The sequence below is a fragment of the Hakea prostrata genome, chromosome 6 (assembly GCF_041222555.1).
Source record: "Hakea prostrata isolate BN-2017 chromosome 6, UWA_Hpros_2, whole genome shotgun sequence".
In the NCBI taxonomy this organism is placed as follows: domain Eukaryota; kingdom Viridiplantae; phylum Streptophyta; class Magnoliopsida; order Proteales; family Proteaceae; genus Hakea; species Hakea prostrata.
In genome coordinates this window covers 38,299,520-38,314,420 of record NC_142605.1, presented here as the reverse complement: position 1 = coordinate 38,314,420, position 14,901 = coordinate 38,299,520, and the positions used below count along the sequence as shown (strand labels likewise).

The window sequence follows — 14,901 nt, the reverse complement described above, 5'->3', positions numbered from 1 at the left end:
TTTTATTCTACTAATTTCCCCCTTTATTGGTTGCACATTTTATTGAAGAAAATTGGGAAGAAAAAAAAAAGTCTTATTCCCACCTGTAAAAAAATAAGTTCATAGTAATGCGGAAATTACCCCAAAAAAGAAAAGGGAATATATAGTTATACAAAAACCCTATAGAGAAATTAAAACCCAGGAAAAAAAATTTGAAAAAAGAAACACACATTATCAGGTCAAGAAACAAAAAGGCGGAAAAAATGGTGGAAAATTAAAAAACAGTAAAACCCACGTGCATTTGCACATCTTACTAGTACAAGAGAAATGAAAATTTTCCCCTCATTCATTTCTTAAAGATCAACCCGTATCCGGTTCGAAGGGTCCTGGATGAACCGAAAAGTCTGTAAGCCAACCTAAAGTCCTAAACCCTAAAATCCATGGAAAATCTCTCTCCCTATTGCTTCCGGTTTCCTGTAGGTTCTGAGTTTCGTCAAACCCATTTGGGCAGTAACGTTAAGCCTACAGAGATGAAATTTAGGTTTTGTGATTTGAATTTCCTACCATGTATTCTCTGAAATGATCAACTTGAAGTTCTTATCTCAACACTGTTCATTACTTTTAGCTTCGTTGCTATGTCTGCAACTCCAAGAGGCCTCATTTCTCATTTCAGTCGACTCTCATTTTCCCCAGCAACAACAATTTGCAGTATTTATCAATTCAGAAGATTCTCTGCTGAACCCGTGAATATCGAAGATGATAACCATTTTGATGGAGGGTCGAGGATCATCGAACCAAAATCAGGAGTTATGACTCCTGGTTCGAAGAGGACTGGCGCAATCGCCGTTAAGTGTGGGATGACGGCGGTTTGGGACAAGTGGGGAGCTAGGATTCCAATCTCGGTCCTCTGGTTGGATGACAACATTGTGTCGCAGGTGAAGACGATCGAAAAAGAAGGAATCACAGCCCTCCAGGTATGGTGGAGACACTATTTTTATTTCGATTGTTCAGTTAGTTTTGTTTCTTGTGATTGTTTTGAGTTGAAAGAGTTCTTGGGGTGTTATTGGATTGGTTAGGTTGGGTGCGGACAGAAAAAGGCGAAACATTTGACGAAACCTGAATTGGGTCACTTTAGAGCTCAAGACGTGCCATTGAAGAGGAAGCTGAGGGAGTTTCCTGTGACGGAGGATGCACTTCTTCCTGTTGGTACTCCGATAACTGTTCGTCATTTTGTTCCAGGCCAATATGTTGATGTAACAGGGATCACTCGTGGGAAGGGATTTCAGGTAAAACCCAGCTCTATGTGAAAAGAGACAGATATCCTTACTTAGTTATTTCTTACTGGAAGATTAACGACTTGATAAAAGGAAGGGAGGCGATTCATTCCGTGGCAAATGGGTTTACAACATCGTTCATACATTCCTTCTGTAAAGCAAAAAGAAGTGTAATTACCCGTGTAAACTAAGATTGACCCTTTGATATGTGGTTCAGATATTTTCATAAGTATGATTAAATATGTTATCTCCATGAGCCTTAAGTAAGAGTACCTGGGTAGAAGCAGTTAAGTATCAGATACTCTAGGCTAGGGAATATGTTGGTTAAACCAGTTTAAACCCGAAGTTCTCATCGGGCGCATCAAAAGCATAAGTGCAATTGAAGACTAGACAAAACTCTTGCAGCACCTTGGAGGCTGCTCAACTCTAGTTTGGGGTTATCTTCATGGATCCTATTCCACTTTATTGCTGTAGAGAAAAAAATTCAAACCCATCTTTGGCAGATTATTAGTTGTTCTGCTTATTTCTTTTTTGTAATGCTGTTTATACCTTACCACACGAGGCATATTTCTTTCTTATTGGTAAATTGCTTATTCTGTTTTTTCCTTTAAAAAAAATTTGTGGAATTTTTCGGGAAGACTTGCATCAATCTTGGGGCAAATAAAATTGTTTACGAGCTAAGGTGCTGTCTGACTTTATAATATTAGTTTTGAGGCGAGGTAGTACTTTGCTCCATCGCCTGTCCTAGAAGAGAAGGTTATGGGATGAGTTGTAAGGAGATCATTTAACAATAACTCAAAGCAATTTAACATTGAATGATGTATTTTCCAGACAAAAATTAAATCTCTTTTACATAATAATCTAATTCTTCCACTGACAGGGTGGTATGAAAAGATGGGGATTTTCAGGAATGCCTGCGTCTCATGGTGCTTCATTATCTCATCGAAGTATTGGTTCTACTGGTCAACGAGATGCTCCTGGAAAGGTTTGTATTTCTTCTATGGGTACTGAGTTTTTTTAATAATCCTTTGCTACATCTGTGTATATGAGTATATATTTTTCTCGCTCTTTTTGCATCTCGATAAGGCATGGCTATGGTTAGTTTGATGATTCATCGGGAGTCTGAACTGGATTTAAGTGTCACTAGGTAATTGAGACATTTGCTTTTTCATTTGCAATTTTTTAAATTTTTATTGTGTATTATGATATGGATCATTCCGCTTGTCCAATCTATAAGTGAATTTCAGTTAATAAGGCTCGTTTTATGAAATAACTAAGCATTATGTATGTGGACTTTCTTTTCCATAAATAGTTGGGTGATGCTATTAAATTTAGTGCAAACTGGAGACAGAAATGTGGAAAAGGATAGAGGTTCATGAGGCCCTATGTGCCTTAGGATTTTCATTTGTTGCATATAGAAGGTTGGATGGTTAATACTTCATTTGATATGTTGGGTTGATTGTTTCCTAATTCTATGAAGAAAATGGTAATTGGTTTTCTCCAATTTTTGTAAGGATTTGGTAATTTGGGATCTAAGTATGACTAGCGTTAAAGTTTGTATGTTTTTCTATTATGATTGTTTTTACCATTTCAAAGTGATTTATTGCATTGTTTCATGTTGAAGGCAGTGCAATAGTATTCTTGTACAATTTTGGCACTTGCATCTTGTTAAAACAAACACCTCGAAATAGCGAATCAAAATAGAAACAATATAAAAACACAAAGATTTAACGTGGTTCACGCGCCAATGCGGTATGCTACGTCCACGGGTGAAAATGAAGAGTTTTTTCACCATGTAGAAAAAGAACACAAGGAAATCTCAAACCAATCGCCAAGAATGGCATTACAAGAACTCTCACCCAAAACTCTGACCGAAAATCGAAAATCTCTCAATATATGGTAGGTGAATATAACATACATATATATAGACTCCAATCGGGCGAAAGGGTTAACCCAACTGGTAGGGTCGTACCATACCGCGAGTGCTAGGCCCTCGCACCCCTCTATAGATCGAGATCAATGGTGGGCTCCATGCTTGGGCCTATTCCTCTGATTCCACTACAAATCTCCAAAAATGGGTGAGTGACTCAAGTCGCCCAACAAAATATGTCGGTGCAGGTCCATAGTCGAAATCGAGTACAAGAATTCAGGTCACAACATAACAAATCTCCACCTTAACTTGAATTCTCCGATGAAGCTAAATAATCTTCATCTTCTCCAGCAGCCCCTTCATGGGCTAAGCTTTAACGGAACCAACTCCAATCAAGTCCAAGCAATGCTTGAACTTGGCAGTACATAAAGGACAACTGGTTTATCATTCTGGTTTAAGAATGGTCCAGCCAATATTTGGCATGGTCAAATAGGATAAACCAATCCAACCAAAATTCAGCTAAGCCTTATTGGGTCACAACATAGCATCTTTTTGCAGCCCTGGCATTGCCTCTTGTTTTGCAGGAAAAGAGAAAAAGATCTCCACTGAGATTGTTAAAGTAATATTTTCTATAATTTTAATATCACAGGCTCTGGTAACATAAACTGCAATTGTCTAGGCATCAAAGTCTTGGAGCACGTGTCCTAGATGTGTCATAGTTGTAGTATAGTGGTGATAATATTATGTTGTTGATAGCGTAATGCAGCATAGAAGTCATTTAATTGTAATTTGATATAAATATGCTTGTAATGAGCGCATCCTCATGAGAAATTTAACTAAAAAAAAAAAAAAAAAAAAAAAAAAAAAAAAAAAAAAAAAAAAAAAAAAAAAAAAAAAAAAAAAAAAAAAAAAAAAAAAAAAAAAAAAAAAAAAAAAAAAAAAAAAAAAAAAAAAAAAAAAAAAAAAAAAAAAAAACCCAAAAAACCCCAAACAAAAAAAAATATTTTTTTTTTTTTTTTTTTTAAAAAAAAAAAAAAAAAAAAAATAAAAAATAAAAATAAATATAAAAAAAAAAAAAAAAATATTTATAAAAAAAAAAAAAAAATTAAATTTAAAAAAAAAAAAAAAAAAAAAAAAAAAAAAAAAAAAAAAAAAAAAAAAAATTTTTTTTTTCCCCCCCCCCCCCCCCCCCCCCCCCTTTTTTTCCCCCCCCCCCCCCCCCCCCCCCCCCCCCCCCAAAAACCCCCCCCCTTTTTTTCTTCTTTCTTTTCTCAACTTGATTACTCAAATTTCTTTACAATGGCTATAGCCCTCTTATAAACTTTATATTGAAGACTTCAAAACAAGCTCAAAATGCAAAATAGAAAGGCCTAACACGGTCCTTGACTTCTAAGGTAATCTACATTTAACTAGAAAAAGTGAAATGGTTATAAATAATAAATAAATAATAAGAGAACTCAAAAAGTCAAACTAAGTCTTTAACTATAACTAAACTAAGTATTCCTGTTTCTCTCTTTCTACTCATGTTTTAGGCTTTAAAGTGGCCAATTACAAGGCAAACCATGGAATCAAAAGCCCAACACCTACATAACTCACCACAATAGCTAATTTTTAATAAAATAATCCATTAAGTGACTAATCTGAACCAACTCTTCACCGCTTGAAAAATATTCGACCTCGATTTTGCTTGAACGAAGGACTTGTGTGGTGAACATCCATTTTCAAACCATAAAAGTACTCATGCAGCTCATGGATGTTAGGGATGTAATCTTCAAAGAACTATGGTGGCATGATGAACTCCATGTGCTTGACTTAACAGACATGTTCTTGAGATCTTTTTCATGGGTATCAACATGTATGATGGTAATAACAACTATTGGGCTTATTCCCTGTAAGAAGCCTTTATTAATTCCTATCCACCAAAATCTTCCTTTCTGATTCCAGTAAACGAATAAATCATATAGTGTGCTCCTTGTTCAAGAAAACATGTACAAAGTGACTTGCCAATGTTCACATACGTAGAGTGAGTGTTTAGCGAGATATTCATTATTGGTTTCTCTTCTTTTTCTCTCCCCTTTTATTAACAGTGAGTTGCTCGGCTGACCTTATTAGTCTTGTAAAAATGATATGACCAGGCTAGCCCCCTCAAAGAACCAGCAAAAGTTGGCCAGGAGCCAAGCTCCAAAGGGCTGGCTAAACCTTCCCAAGGGAACTTTGGTCATTTTAACAAAATTTGGGTGTCATAGGTCTGGGTCCCATTAAGCCCAGTGTGTTGTCTGGATCCTGTATCTAATTTAATTTTAGTATTTGGATTATTATTTTGCAAGATATTTGAGAGTCCTAGTTTGGGTGAGATTCCTAGCTAGGGTGGACTCATACAATTTGAGTCCACTTTAATCTCCTTATTTTTAGGACCACATATCTACTCTTAGAATTTGGATTGGACTTCTCTAGAGTTAGTTTTAGAGTTCTTTGATGTCAAAGTAGTTGAGTAGTAATTGAGTTTATTGGATAAGCCAATTAGTGTTCTAGTTGGCTTTCGAACTTAGAGTCCTTTTCTAGATCTTATTTGAGGCTATAAATAAAGTCCTCCAGCTATATAATTTTCAAGTTGAATTGATTAATACAAATTTGAGTTTGGAAGAAATCTTAGTCGTGGTCTTCGTCGAAGGGCCGCAACGGGATTAGAGTGTTGTCTTCTTCAATTTCAGCAAGTCTTCAATTCAGAAAACATTCAACGATACCAGCAATCTTTGACCATCTACAAGTATTGCATTCCCAGCCTCATCTTTAGCCTTCTCCCTTCTTCCCCCATCCATTGCACCCTTTTTTATTTTCTTGAATTTTTGGACTTTTCTTGAGACTCAAATTCTACGGTTAGATCTACACCAATCCAACTGTTAGATCTGTCCCAAACTCTATGAGCCTCATCACCCAACCCTAGTTACCTTAGATCCCAATTTGACCTCATTCTGAACCTCTAACTTCAAGATATAATTATTTTCTTGAATATCCATACTTCCTCAGACCCTAAAACCAGAACCTTAATATCTTTCAATTTAGCCATCCAAATCCCCACGAAACTTGGGAAATCATATCCTTGTATTGTTACCTATATTTCTCCAAGTTTCAACCCAATTTGACATCTTTAGACCCTAGTTTCCCATCTCAAGGAATTTATCCCAGATCTCCCATGGGGTGGGGGTTATGACCATAAAACATTAATAACCTTTCCTCTAGGAAATTTTTTTCTTACAACCCTTATCATGAAGGAACCTCATATCCCCTGAAACCCTAAACCCTAGAAACCCTAATTCTGACCCAAACCTTCCCACTATTCCATCCCATCTTGGGTATTGCTTGGGATTTTCCCTTCTCTCAAGTCTCAACCCCAAAACCGTATGATTACTGCTATGTGTACAATAATTGAGGCAATCTTTCCAAGGGAATACCTTAAGATTGCTGGTTCTCAGAGAGAGGATCCTAGAATAAACCCAATTTTAGGATTTGATATCAAAATGCCAACCTGGGTTGCATAAATCGTATCTTGCCTTTGCCTAGGGAAAAAACTATTTTTGATGTCACCTAATGTATTCATGTTGATGCATGCCTGTGAATGGCTATTGTGAGCTTTCATGGGGAGATAGAAGAATAGGAAGAGGAAGAAGGTGAAGTGGAGACAGGGGAAGGAAATCTCACACTCAGTCAGCTCATCACTGAATTCGTTCTATTCAGCCTCTTATCACATCCTAATATAAGCTATTTAGAGGAAATGAAACGTAAAACCTAGTTGAAATTAAAACCAGAGTTCAAACCAACATCTCACTCATTCTTATTTAGGAGTACTTAAACAAATAAAAGAATAAACTGATCTAGTTTTTTAATTTAAGTCCAACTCTTGTTGCACCAAAGCTTTTTGACCGGTCCTTTTTGGGGTCATACTTCAAGGTATTAATTGCTTAGTTTGAATTAATGTATAACTGGAGTGGTATTGCTGTATCTTTTATTTTGTTTAATTATATTGCAGTTACTTCAATTACATTACCTTTAGTCCTAGTTATGAGAGCATTCGGTCATCATTAATTATAAATGTGGTTTCTCAATTTGTCATTAAAATTTTTCTACTATAGTTTGAATAGCAGGAAGGGATGTACCATTGAAGTCCAGCGATGTCGTAGGTCATTTTTTCTGTTCTAGGAAGTTTCTAATTAAGCTTCTAGTCTTGTAAATCTGTCAGAAGTAGCTAAAGACGGTAGTGTCCTTATCTGAATTAAATCATAATTAGTAAGTCCTGTTTGAAGAAGGATTGTAAGTACTTTATTATAAATAAAGGAGGAGCTGCAATTTAGGGAGGATAGAAGCCTAATCGCAGGATACATTATCCACAAGTCTTGCAATACATCACCTTTCCTCTCTCTTCTTCTTCTTCTTCTTTGTCAACTCTTCTCCTCAAATTGGTTATAAGGTATTGATTTCTAACATGGTATCAGAGCTTTAAATAGTTGCCAGTTTGAGAGTTTTCAGATTTACATCTTAATGATCTTGATTTTTGGGATTCAAAACTTATTTGATTTGTTGTTGCGATTTGCTTCATGGTCTTGCTATGGTGGCCTTTGAGGTGGATATTGCTGCTGTTTTTCCTTGGTTGAAGGCCATCTTTCCCATCTTCAGGTTGAAGACAACGGTAGTCTTTTTCTATTGTGTGATTGTCAAGAAGAGTGACATGAACCAGATCCAGGACCACCCAAAGAGGTCCCAGGGACGTTACCAATAGCAAACCATGGAATTTCCGCTAGCATAGGGGTATTTTGGTCATTTTGGGTCTCCTAGTCAAACTAAATCTGACCTAGTTTGGTTCAGAGTCCTATTAGGAGTTCAGATCTAACTTTATTTTTGTATTTGAGTCCTTGGTTCTTAAGATTTGAAAGAGTCTTAGTCCAGCTAGGAGTCCTAATTAGAGAAGGATTCCTTTAGTTGGATCTAGTATGTTGGTAGGATCCCGAAACTACTTTTGTTTTTGAATTTGGTTTTGTTTTGGTCAAGTTATTGATGAGTTCTAGTTAGGGTAGAAGTCGCAAGTAAAGAGGGGTTCCCTTAATAGAGCCCACTTCTTACAAGGAACCTAGGTGTACCTTTATTTTGTAATTTGGATCATTCTAAATGAGTTATGATAGAGTCCTTGTATGAATGTGAGTCTTTAGCCCAAGTAGGAGTCTTGGTGTAAGTTCCTTCGTAAATGCTATTTGGCCCAAGTAGGAGTCTTGGTGTAAGTTCCTTCGTAAATGCTATTTGGCCCAAGTAGGAGTCTTGGTGTATGCTCCTCTGTAAATGCTATAAGTATAGCCCATTACTTTCTAAGAAATCAGATTATGTTTATGAATAAAGTTTGAGATTGAAGGAGCAAGAGCTTAGGAGTCATGGGTTCCCTTGGAGGGCCTTGCTGATGTGAACCAAATCTTAGGGCTTAGCTTGTAGGAATATTACCCTAGAATTGCGCTCACTCCAGGACCTCTCTTAGGGAACCAGCAGCCTTCTAGAGCCGTAGGTGCCTTCAGTTGACAGATTCTTGAAGGAACTAGGGTTTTCAGAGGTTAAATATAGGCCTAGAAGAGTTTGGCCAGGCTTAGGCTTACTGAACTTTAGGTTTTGAAACTTAAAACCTTGCTGTAACTTAGTTTTCGGGTCTGGGGATTAGGGGCACGGTTAGGTTTAAAGGTTTTTGGGTTTAAGTTGAGTAGTCTTAGGGTTTTGGCTGCTGCTGTAATGTAATTCCGGAGTTGAAAATTTAAAGTTACAGTTTAGGAAATTGAGTCTTAGGGTTTTGCTTAGGCTAGAGAAGGGACTGTTATTGGTGTTTTGTAGGGTAATCCTAATAGGTTAAGGGTTACTTTGAAGTATCCTACTTAGGTTAGGACTCTTAGGAAAGTCAATTAGGGTTAGGTAGAGGTAGAATTGGAGTGGGAGATGGCAATCCTAAAGGGGTTTGAAGTTTGGCCGGGCAATTTTGGAGTTATAGGATTTCTGATAAAACTAGGGTTCTGGTTTTCAGAAGTTGAAGATGAATTGCTGAAAATTTGAAAACCTAATGGACAAAGGCCTGTGATGAAACTAAAAGTAGAGATAAGGGGAAAGGTAGGGTGCAATCCTATGGGGGAAGGGATGATTGAGGTGATTAGGGGATCTAGGGTAGTAGGAGAGGGGTACGGTGCTGGTGCACGAAGAAGAAGGGGTGGGGGAGCTTGCAGGTTGGTTAGGAGAAGGGGGAGAGGGTTAGGAAGGGGCTGGGTTGTAGTTTACTTACTTGGAGATGAAGGTAGGCTACTGGAATAGAAGAACAATAGCTGAACTTGGAAAAAATATGGAGTCCTAACAAGTAGTAGACTGAGAATAGGGGGTTCCAACACAGACCATGAAATACTCCCAGACAAGGACTCTTCAATAAATCACAAAATAATGACTCAAATGAGAAAATAAAAATAGATCTAGGGTTCTGACAACTAGTTGGACTCAATGGGACCTTGCCTATGACTCCAGGGAATTTGCAAATATAACCAAAATATCCTTCGATCAATTAGGGGCTGTAGGGTTTGGGGAAGTAACCCCTACGCAACCGCCAGAAACAGTTTACTTCACTTACGGCTATTCTTTGAGAGAATTTCTATAGAACTTACGGTAGTCAAGCGTCCATCTTCTTTCATGAGTATAATAAACTCCACCCCAGCCCTAAGCTTCCCTCTTCTTCTCCCATCCGTTGGTCTTTCCCATCCCCAGACCCTAAAACTAGTAAGTTACAGCCCCTTCCCCATTGCAAGTCATCCCTCCCCCTTCCCCTAATCCTGTGACACCATCCCCTCACCTTCCCATATCCTTTTCTTCATTTTTAAAATTTTTTCTGGAGTTTTCGTACCTTTTGTTAGACCTAAAATTCAAGGTCAAATCTACAGTAATCTAACTGTTAGATCTGTCCCAAACTTTAGGAACATAATTCCCCTAACCCTAGTGACCTTCCCTCTGAATTTCAGCCCACTCAGACCAACCCAAGCCCTAGTCTAGCTCTAATTCCTTTGCTGCCCTAGATTTCCAAAACCCTAGAAACCCAGCCCTACTTTGGACCATAATTCTCAAACCACTCATCCAAATCATGAACCCTATTGTGATCATCCTTCCTGAACCCTCCTTGACCTTCAACCATAACCCTAGAAACCCTAATTTCTATTAAACCCTAAACTAAAATATTCAATTATGAATTCAATAAGAAAGCAAGGATTCAGACTTGGATTTCATAACTTAACTTCTAAACCTTAGCCTAATCTAACCCTACCCCCTAACCCAACCCTAGACCCCCCCCCCCCCAAAAAAAAAAAAAAAAAAATCAACCCAATTCTCTCAACCATTGGGAATTACAAACCCTTGTTTGCTGCTGATGCACTTGAAGAGGATCTTTAGGGTGGACCTAGATCTGGGCCTTGCATCAACCAACTAATAAAGATATCTTTCTATGTGTTTGTGATTCCTTTTTATTTGGTTACCAAAACTACTTTTTTCCTACTAGGACTCTAATGTCCTTTGATGTCCCTATTTTCATGGTTACTCTTTTCCTCTCTCTCTCTCTCTTCTTCTTCTTTTTTATCTTTTTTTTTTTTTTGGGGGGGGGGGTTGTTGGAGATTCCTAGCTTCCTTTTTCTTTTTGATTCCTAACTTCCTATTTTTTTCACTTCTTAGAATTGCTCTATTGATTTTTGGGTAATATAGATTTGCTCTATCAGGTGTTTCCGTAAATTTAGGCTTTATTTCATCCTATTTAGGATAACATATTTAATGATTGTTTGCTACCTTAATTGGTACACATACCTTTGTGTGCTATTTACATATTGGTCATTAAAAGGATTTTCCTCCCAACTTTACCCTTTAGAGTTGGTTTGTGTATTCTTTTGAGATTTCTTCTAATTACATTCATGCCATTCTTATTTCAGTTTTGGAATATTTACATATTTGACATTCTTTTCTTTAACAGCCCCTTGAAAAAATCTGGTGTATTAGAAGTATTGCCAATTTGCCATTACTTCTCTGAGTGGGGCCAATTTGCTGATTTTGTAAGCAGAGGAGTTATCAAAATGTGTTTGGAACCCAAGATATAATATACTTGGACTCAACGATGGATTGAGTTGGGAGTGATGGATTAATTACTAATTTGTCGTTATTTTATTTTGGTAAACCATGGACTGCTTCAGTGTGGGATCTTATTTTTTAGTGTGAGGGGTTGATTGAAGATATATGGGTCTTTCCTGTTGAAATTTTGTTCTTATCTAGTCCACGTGTACTGCTACACGTGAGGGGGAGATTTAGTATTTATTCTCTATGTACTCAAGAATTTTATTTGATGAATTATTACCTATTACCACTACTCGTCTTCTTGCGAAGAGCACTTGTGCGGCCGTTGGAGCTGCACTTTTTACCTACTTGTGCGGACATTGTAGCTACACTTTTTACCTAGTTTGGCGGACGTTGGAGCTACACTTTTTACATACTTGTGTGGACATTGGGGCTGCATATTTTATCTTCTTTTGTGGAGATTCCTCCCTACTATTTGGCATTATTTGGATAGTGTCTTTGATGTTACTGTTGCTGTGATAATTATGGATATGGTTAATCTCACTACCGCCTACTGATCTCATTATTGGATGGTCTGTGCAACATGAAGATTATTTATTTAAGTTGCTGTTCATTATCTTCTTGGTGATGTTTCAGTGATTATCTGTGTCTGCTGTTGCTACTTTTGCTCAAGATTCATGAAGTTTTTTGATATAGGTTCTTGTTATTCCAAGTTGGAGCCCTTGTTTTGTTGCACTCTAGCTTGAGGGGGAGTATTGAAGTGCAGCAATGTTGTAGGTTATATTTTCTGTTTTAGGGAGATCTTAATTAAGCTTTTATTCTTGTTAATCTACCTCAAGTATCCAGGGCACCAGTGTCCTTGTTATAAATCATAATTAGTAACTCCTGTCTTAAGAAGGATTTTATTGTATTTACTTTATTATAAATAAAGGAGATGAGATTAGGGAGGATGGAAGCCTAATCAAAGGATACAGTCTGCACAGATCTTGCGATACATCACCTTTCCTTTCTCTTCTTCTTCAACTCTTGTGCTCAAACTGGTTGCAAGGTTATGATTTCTAACATATATTATGTATTGTATCTGCATCTCATTTATTTCCACCATGTGCAGATGAAAACGAGACAATCATAAAATGGATGTCGTGACTCAGAGAAATGGGTTTGAAATCTTTGGAGATTGTTGATTAAGTTAAATACCAGTCCAGGCATGGAATCTATGCTATGGGTTTTTCATATCAGTTTAGTCAATTATAGAACATAGTAGTTAACTCTATCTAGAATTTGTTTATTAATCTTAAATATTCCAGGGTCTAGCAGATACAGTTCCTCCTTTACCCCTAGAGTTATGTGTTGCACGGTTGCACCCACTTTTGTACAATTCCTTGTGAGATTAGTAGAGGGGTAATTCTTGTATGGGTCTTTGTTTTCTTGAAAACTTCCTCAGAGGCTGGTTTTTCTATAGCATTGTCTAAAAGCTGGCATATGGGACTAAGTCATGTTGTTTTATTCAATTTGATTAAGTCCTAGTTTTCTGTCGGAAATTTCAAATCAGGCTGGTTTTCTACAACCGCATATTTGTGGGCGCTCACTTCCCATAGCAGCAATATCTACATAACCAAAAGTTCAGTGTCTCTGTGACCAATATATTAGCTCCTCTGGTTGACTGCTTTTAGGTTCTGATGTTAGTGTGGCTTAGCTGATCATATTTTTCAATCTCCTGTCTGCCTGTGAATTGGGAGCATGTTTGAATCGTCTGATCGAATTGCTTTTCAATGATCACCATGGAGGTTACTTGCCCCATCACCAGGATATGGTACGGATTTTCGGGACCTCATTTGTACGAGGCATGTTGAGCCCTCAAGTCTTGAACCTTGAATGCCTGTTCCTCTTCTGGGGTTTAGAGGTCGTCCTTCGTGTGTGGATTTGTGTAAATTCCATTCTTACTGCCTTCTTTTTGCATCTTGGATGTACTATGGGGTGGGTTCTCAAAGTATGATATTTATGCAATTGCAGGTTGTGGTTACTGTACCAAAACTGACAATTTGAGTTTTGTCCATATAGGTTTTCAAAGGCAAGAAAATGCCTGGACGCATGGGTGGGAAGCAGTGCACAGTTAAAAATGTGTGGGTCTATAAGATAGATCCAACAAGGAACTTGATGTGGGTCAGAGGCCAGGTATGCTTTTGTCTGGGTCTGTCTACTTCCTACCCACTACTCTAAGGCTTACATCCTGGATAGACTTTTACCTTTTGTGTCTTCTCAAAGAAGGAAAATTTTAGTTTTAGGAGGTGTGGGTAGGTGTTGGGGGGGGGGGGGGGGGGGGGACAGGTACTTACATGAGAATCAGTATCTTACTATTGCTTTTTCTTTGATAGTTCTGCTCTACTGTCACAGGTTCCAGGTGCAGAAGGGAACTTTGTGTTTATTAGAGATGCTTTTTACAAAAAACCAGATATTTCTTTGCTTCCATTTCCAACTTATTTTGCTGCACAAGACGAGGATGTTTCAGAGTTGGAGCCTTTATTGGCTGATCTTGGGGAGTTGGATCCATTCATGGCTGGAGATTAGAAACTCTTGTACTCAATATTGACACAAGCAAATTTTTTATTTTTTGGCTTTCCCTCTCAATCGGATCAACTAACAGGCTGCATTTCTCAGATTATTGGCAGTGGAAGTGGGTTTCTGATCAAAGCATCAGCAAAAATTGTTGGTAATTCAATTTATCCATTCTAGATTGGATAGGCAATTTAAAAAAGGAGATGGAGGCAGGGCTTGTAATTTTATTTTTATAATTTTACATTACCTGTGAGTTGAACTGAATTGGCATAATCTTATGCAGGAATTTTGTTTAAAATAATTGTTGGCAGTTTCGCCCATCCATAAATTTCAGGCATTTTAGGCTCAGGATTGTGACACATTCAAAAATAGTCAATTCTAGCGTGCGCCTTTTTTTTGGTAAATTGAATGGGTTCAAAACCTTCGTACATCCTGGTCCGTGATTTTGGGCAAAAGATCCTTGTGAGGGAGATAAATATGATTTGACATTTGTTTTCTTTTAGATTCTGCTACAATTTTGAGTCAACGACTCTGGATTTGGTGGATTCACTCCTTTGCCAGCGTCTTAATCCAAACCCATCTTTGATTGCACCAACTACTTGATAACAAAGCTTCTAAAGAGCTGGAGTTCACCGTTTTTGCAAGTTCCTCTAATGTGTGTTATCAGTATTCTATTATAATATAATAAAAGATTTACAGAATTAAAGGCAGTGATAAAAGTGGTCTGAAGAATCAACTAGGAAGGCAAACTATCACACCCCACTCGTTGGTATTGGATCCGCAACCAACAAGTGGTGTGATCCATAGTTTCAAAACTAGGTTACGTTAGCAATAATAAATAAGGCACACAATCTCATAATCAAGAGCAAGAAATAAACATTTAATCGATAGGGTAATCAAGAGCAAGAAATGATTAAATAAAGACAAGTTTAACAGAAACTGTTTAGTTTAATAATCTTTGTGACTAAAATATCCTTTTGTTTATTCGATTTTTTTGTTTTAATTTTTTTCTTTTATTCAAAGAATAATTGTAAAAATCTCATTTTGACGGTGAAAAAAATGAGATACCACGAGGTGAGACCCTCTAGTATTTACTCACCGTTCTCTCCA

The 14,901-nt window shown here is 37.3% G+C and overlaps 1 protein-coding gene across 1 annotated transcript; it reads left to right on the top strand.

The window, feature by feature from the left end:
* The first annotated feature begins 349 nt into the window (after window positions 1-349).
* LOC149013957 (large ribosomal subunit protein uL3m-like) lies at window positions 350-14,705 on the top strand. The gene is made up of 5 exons (XM_089157906.1): window positions 350-953; window positions 1,056-1,265; window positions 2,134-2,238; window positions 13,297-13,410; window positions 13,630-14,705. The coding sequence occupies exons 1-5, from the start codon at window positions 615-617 to the stop codon at window positions 13,801-13,803; spliced, it is 942 nt and encodes a 313-aa protein (XP_089014032.1). The 5' UTR covers window positions 350-614; the 3' UTR covers window positions 13,804-14,705.
* The last annotated feature ends 196 nt before the right edge of the window (window positions 14,706-14,901 follow it).